Source organism: Silene latifolia, chromosome Y, assembly GCF_048544455.1.
Source record: "Silene latifolia isolate original U9 population chromosome Y, ASM4854445v1, whole genome shotgun sequence".
NCBI lineage: Eukaryota > Viridiplantae > Streptophyta > Magnoliopsida > Caryophyllales > Caryophyllaceae > Silene > Silene latifolia.
Genome location: NC_133538.1, coordinates 468,105,379 through 468,111,392, shown reverse-complemented (window position 1 = coordinate 468,111,392; position 6,014 = coordinate 468,105,379). Strand labels below are relative to the sequence as shown.

Here is a 6,014-nt window from a genome sequence, read left to right as displayed (position 1 = left end):
AGAACACTGCTTTAAGATCCGAGCATCCCGTGCTTGATCCGCTTGTCTCCCCATGCTACAGTCCGAGCGTCCCGACCCACAATCTGCTCGGATTTCTTCACAGTGCAAAACATCCTCTTCCTTGTTCCACTCGAGATGCGCATATTTCTGAAAGACTAGCAAAAAGGAGACTAGCATCTTTCTTTGAGAGGAGCATTTCCCTACCAAACAATTAGCATTGTTATTTACTAATTTACCCTTGCTTAACCTAATGATATACTACTATATATACCCCATTTGTAATGCTCTCTAAAACCAAGTTCCCTTAGATTAGAACCAAGTTTTCTTAGATTAAATCAACTTTCCTTAGATTAGATTAGATTAGGAGTAGATTAGAATAGATTATCCTTTAATCTTTCCACAAAATTTCACATTAATCTCTCCTTAATTATTGTTCAAGTTTATTACTTTTGGGTAATTGAAGATTATTGGGTTATTATTGGAGAATTGACAACTCTTCATCAATCAATCAAGTTCTCTTCTTTTATTCTTTGCTTTATTATTTGGATCATCTCAAGTTTGGTATAATTCCTTTACTCTTTACTCTTTATTGTTTATTTCCTTAAGCTCTTATCATGCTCATACTTGTTGTAATGATTGACACCATTAATGACATGTTTTCCATAATAATGAGTGAGTGGTTTCCTTTAGCTAGGATTAATGGGTAATTAGGGGAAACCAACATGGGGATTAATCATGCTTAATTTAATATGTTTTCATAATTAAATTGCTTGCTTGTTGTGATGTCAACCTATGCACATGTTATGTTTGATGAAATGCTAAGCCTATGAATCCTTGCATTTATAACCATCTCTTATCTATTCAACTTGACTTGTAAGATATAAACCAACTCGAGTCTTGTTAGACCATGCATAAAAGTGATTAGGAGGAAAGTAAGTCGACTTGTAGGTGTTGTACAATCTAATCGATTCGGCTCCGGGACCCAACTCTTCCTAAGAAGCGTAAGACATAAACCAACTCAGTTCCTTTACAACATTAATTGCTTGCAACTTTGTGAACATGTTTGTATGATCAACTCCCATAAATCCCCTATGAACCCATGATATCCTAGCACCTTTAATTACTTGTAATACTCGAGTCCTCAAAAGAGAAAAAGTCTAGAAGGTGGATTTTTTTTTTTTTTTTTGACAGAGAGTTAGGATTAAACAACACATAGCATTAGCCGCTAGGCGATGAGCAATCCTATTTGTAGCTCTAGGATAATGACTAATTGAACAACAATGACAAGAAGAAAGCAAAGACGAAATAGAACAGAGGATAGATTTAAGCTCTTGATGAACATCAAGACACTCCGCTAGCTGAAGAGCAAGGGATAAGCATTCAGTTTGTGCGTCAATGTGATAAAAACCCTGATTGACTGCATCCAAAAGAGCGTGTAAGAAGCCCGTAGCTTCAGCTTGAAGAGTCGAACCTGCCCAAAACCGGGACTGTCCAGACTGAATGACATTTCCATGTGAATCCAGAAAAACCCAACCTGCAGAAGCCCGAAAATCCAAACGCCAAGAAACATCACATTTAAGACGAATAGAACAAGGACATAGTGAATCCCCAATAAGAAGGAAAGGTGAATGATTTCTAATTGAGGCAATGTCCATATTAGTTGGAGCAAATATGTCTGCAGAAGAGATAAAATGGCGTTTAGCAGCAGTTGAGTTATTGATAGCATCCGTCGTAAGCATTTTGATTTGCGAAGAGAAATCCATAACCACATCAGATCGATAGAGCAACTCATTTCTTAAACACCATATTCTCCACAAGGTACTAACAAAGAGAGTACAGGAAATGGGAGAAGAATCCTTGATAAGAAAAGTAATCCAGTTAATCACCCATGTTTGGATAGAAACGTTAGCACCAATAGAACTGCGGATACCCAATCGAGACCCAGCCCAAAAATGCGAGGCTATCGAATAGTCACGAAACAAATGTTCAAGAGATTCAATCTGATTATCCAAAGTAGAACACAACTTACAGTGATAGTTCCAGGGCAGATTCCGCTTACTAGCTTCACTGCCAATAGGTAAAGAGTTAGATAGCAATTTCCAAAGAAAAGTTTTCCATTTGCCCTGAATGGGAAGCACCCATAGTCTTTTTTTTGCAAAATGCTATAGAAGCAGCATCCATACGAGTACGATCTTTCATTGTAGCCTTTGATGACCAAAGATGAGAAAAAGCAACAACATACCCACTTTTAACTGAATAACGTCCATTTTTGTTTAAATCCCAAAAAAGACTGTCATCAAAGTCGCCAGAAGAAAGGGGAATTGATAGAATATAAGGGGCCATATTTTCACCACAAAGAGAGTAAACCTCATCAGCCTTCCAAGTACCATCAGCATTTTAAAAATGGCAGACATTAAGGGCTCGCTTCATACAAATTTCATGATCAGAGAGACCTAAAAGTTGTCCCAAAGATAACCCATAGATCCATTAATCTTTCCAAATATCAAGAAACGATGGACAACCAACCTGCCAAGACAAATGGTTACGTAACAAGCGAAGACCCCAATGAACTCCACGTTCACCCCAAGATTGAGTTCCTTGCTGAACAAAAGAAGAATTCAAAAAAGTGCAGGAAGATATCTTATATTTGGGTCCAAGAACTCTTGCAATTAAACTATTAGGAGAAAACAGAATTTTCCATCCAATTTTTGCCAAAAGACTTTGATTCAAACACCTAATATTACGAATACCAAGCCCGCCACCAGACTTCGAAGCATTAATAAAAATATTACTACACCAATGAAGACTTTGTCTCAATACAGTTCCACCCCACCAAAACTGGGAGAGAAGAGAATTAATCTTCGAACTCACACTTACCGGTATTTGAAATACCGATAGAGAGAAAAGAGAAAGCAAAGACAGAACTGAATTAATAAGAGTGAGTCGTCCAGTAGATGATAAGTAATTATTATTCCAGCTTAGAATTCTATACCGGACCTTATCATAAATCGTGACAAAAATTTCCTTCTTTGAAGAACCAAAATCCGTAGGTAATCCCAAATATTTGCCCATACCTTTATTACCAGGTGCTTTCAAAACTTTAAGACATTTGCGATAATTCCGAAGAGTACAGTTAGGGCTTATAGTAATAGTGGTTTTAGCGTCATTAATACGTTGGCCAGAAGCATCTCCATACAGATTCAAAAGGCCCATAAGTGTTTCACAGTGTGAGATTTTAGCATCCATGAAGAAAATAGAATCATCAGCAAAAAGCAAGTGAGAAATCGGGGGAGCATTGCGTGAAAGTTGAATACCGTTCAGGAGTTTTTTGTCTTGTGCATCACACAATAATTGGGACAAAACTTCAGTACATAATGCAAAAATATAGGGAGACATTGGATCCCCTTGACGAATACCAGCCTTTGGCCTAAAACTTTTCCCCGGAGAACCATTGATTAAAACTTCATAGGAAACCGAAGTTATACAATTCATGATGAGTTGAACAAATTTGCTGGGAAAGTTCATGGACAGTAACGTGCATTTCACAAAATTCCAGTTTAAGCGATCATAAGCTTTGCTCATGTCCACTTTGACAGCTAGAAGGCATCGCTTCCCAAAGCGTTTCTTAGTGATATGATGCAGTAGTTCATGAGATAATAAAATATTATCTCCAATATTACGACCAGGAACAAAACCATTTTGATAATCTCCCACAAGAAAAGGCATCACCTTCTTCAACCTATTAGAGATACACTTTGTAACAATCTTTATGATAACATTACAAAGACTTATAGGACGAAAATTATCGACCGTCTCCGGACTATTAACTTTAGGAATGAGAGTAATAGCAGTGCGGTTGAAGTCACTGGAAATGGTCCCATTATTAAGCATAAAGAGAACAGCATCTTCCACCTCAGTCTTAATATGACACCAAAATTTCTGATAAAAAATAGCTGGAATACCATCCGGTCCTGGTGACTTTGTCGGCCCAAGTTGAAATACGTCCGTTCGTATTTCCTTGCGTGTAAAGACAAAGAAAAAGTAATCATGTTGATCACTGGATAACACGGTTTTAATAGCTCCAAAAAGCGACTGATGTGAAGCTTGATATTGCTGAAAGGACTCGTGAGCATCATGGAGACCATAAAACCTTTGAAATGGTCATTAAAAATATCAGAGATCTCTTGTTTATCAAAAGTCCAAGAAGAGTCCACCTTCTTGATCCCTATGATGAGATTTCGGTTATGCCTTTGTTTGACAGAGTTAAAAAAGAAACGAGTACTAGCATCTCCATCTTTTATCCAATGCATTTTCGTCGTTTCCAATAGATAGTAACAACTTTGTTGAATTCTAGATAATTTGCATGCCATTTCTTATACCCGTCTTCGTAATGTCCTTCAAAAATTTTTTGCAGTTCATCTTCTAATTTTTCATCAAACTCAGACCATTTTTCATTCCACGATTTCCGTTTTGCCAGCGTCCATTCCTTAAAAATAGAGCGAGTTCTTTGAAGTTTTTAGAGCTTAGTAACCGGAGAACCCCTATCATAAATGAACCATTCTTGTTGAAGGAGTCTCAATGAATCTTCATATTCAAAGGCCCATGCTTCCATTCGAAACAATTTCCGTTTATGAGGTTCAAAAAAACCCGTATCAAAAATAATCGGCGCATGATCAGAGCATTGAATAGGAAGGTGTTTAATGCCAGAGTTAGGAAACAAAGAATACCACAATGGAAATACTAATCCTTTATCAATACGTTCGTAAATACGCTTATAACCTTTCCTGTTATTGCACCAAGTGAATTTCGGTCCTTTGTAAGCAATGTTAGACAACGAATTACGAACTTTCCATTCTGAAAAAAATTGTGCTCCAAAAATAGAACCTTTGTTACCTCCCAATTTATCCTCTCGAAATTCCACTTGATTAAAATCACCAAGTAATATAAATTGAGAGTCCATACGTGAAATCCAGTGTTCTATATGAAGCCATACAGATTCTCGATTTTCTCGTTTTGGTGATCCATAAATGCAAAAAACATACCAGAAACATCCTCCACATTCAATAATCTTAATAATAATAAAGTTAGGACACTTAGTAATATATTCAATGTTCCAGGAGGGCTTCCAGCCAACCCACAAACCTCCTTTAGAACCATCTGCATCAACCCCTACATGATGAGTAAACCCATAAAAGCGGAAAATAGAAGATACATGCATCGTACTACATTTAGTTTCAGACATAAAGATAATATCATATATATGGTTATTATAGGTCATCTCTCTTAACTTAGAAATTGTAGGGGCGAGCGAATCATTTAGTCCCCTACAATTCCAAGAAATGCATCTCATGGTGCACAAGAGGGTTGATTAGGTTCAACCCCCGCAACACCATCATCAGATCCATGTCCAGGATCATCAGATTCAGCACTGGATACAATCAAATCATCATCAGCAATCAGCAAGTGAAAGCCAGACGTAGATGGCCTTGAGCTCTCACCAGGGCAAAAAACAGAAACTCCTTTTGCTCTCTTTGGAGTCTTCGTAGAAGAGACAAACTCCTCATTATAATCATATAATTCCAATCCAGTTTTGCAATAATCTTCCGGATCTGAGAAGGCTCGTCTTTTAGTAGATGCAAGAGAAAAAGGAAGCGAGTGACCCAAACTTTCAGCAACCATCCTCAAATCTTTTCCTTTCCCATGAGGAGTCGTAGCAAGCCCAACATTATCAGAGAAAGAGATATTTCCATAAAAAGCAGGATGAGGCAGAAAACAACCAGAATTTGCTGCAATGATATCATTGTCAACACGAGGTGGATTAAACTCAGCAGGTGAATGAAAGTTCTCAGAAGGGAAAGGTGGTGAAGCAAGGGTCTCATTGAGCTCATTTAGGGCATCATGAAACAAAGAATCCGAATTTGAAGAAGTTCCAGCTGTCCCCAAAGAAGTAGAGGAACTATTCAAAAACGGACAGTCAGGGGTAGTGAATGCAGAATCAGAAGAGTTAGAAGAAC

General features: G+C 37.6%; 1 protein-coding gene across 1 annotated transcript; it reads right to left on the bottom strand.

The window, feature by feature from the left end:
• Positions 1-1,157: 1,157 nt before the first annotated feature.
• Positions 1,158-5,218, bottom strand: LOC141632948 (uncharacterized). The gene is made up of 4 exons (XM_074445448.1): positions 4,557-5,218; positions 2,527-4,150; positions 2,243-2,376; positions 1,158-2,067 (listed from the first exon to the last, which is right to left on the bottom strand). The coding sequence occupies exons 1-4, from the start codon at positions 5,216-5,218 to the stop codon at positions 1,158-1,160; spliced, it is 3,330 nt and encodes a 1,109-aa protein (XP_074301549.1).
• Positions 5,219-6,014: the final 796 nt, after the last annotated feature.

What these genes read in the sequence shown, in the direction of transcription:
- LOC141632948 (XM_074445448.1), bottom strand. Translation starts at nt 5,218, where the DNA reads ATGCATGTATCTTCTATTTTCCGCTTTTATGGGTTTACTCATCATGTA. An exon ending in GTAACCATTTGTCTTGGCAG is followed by an intron (nt 2,377 to 2,526) that starts GTTGGTTGTCCA and finishes GGTACTTGGAAG; the next exon opens with GCTGATGAGGTTTACTCTCT. An exon ending in CGTTATTCAGTTAAAAGTGG is followed by an intron (nt 2,068 to 2,242) that starts GTATGTTGTTGC and finishes ACCTATTGGCAG; the next exon opens with TGAAGCTAGTAAGCGGAATC.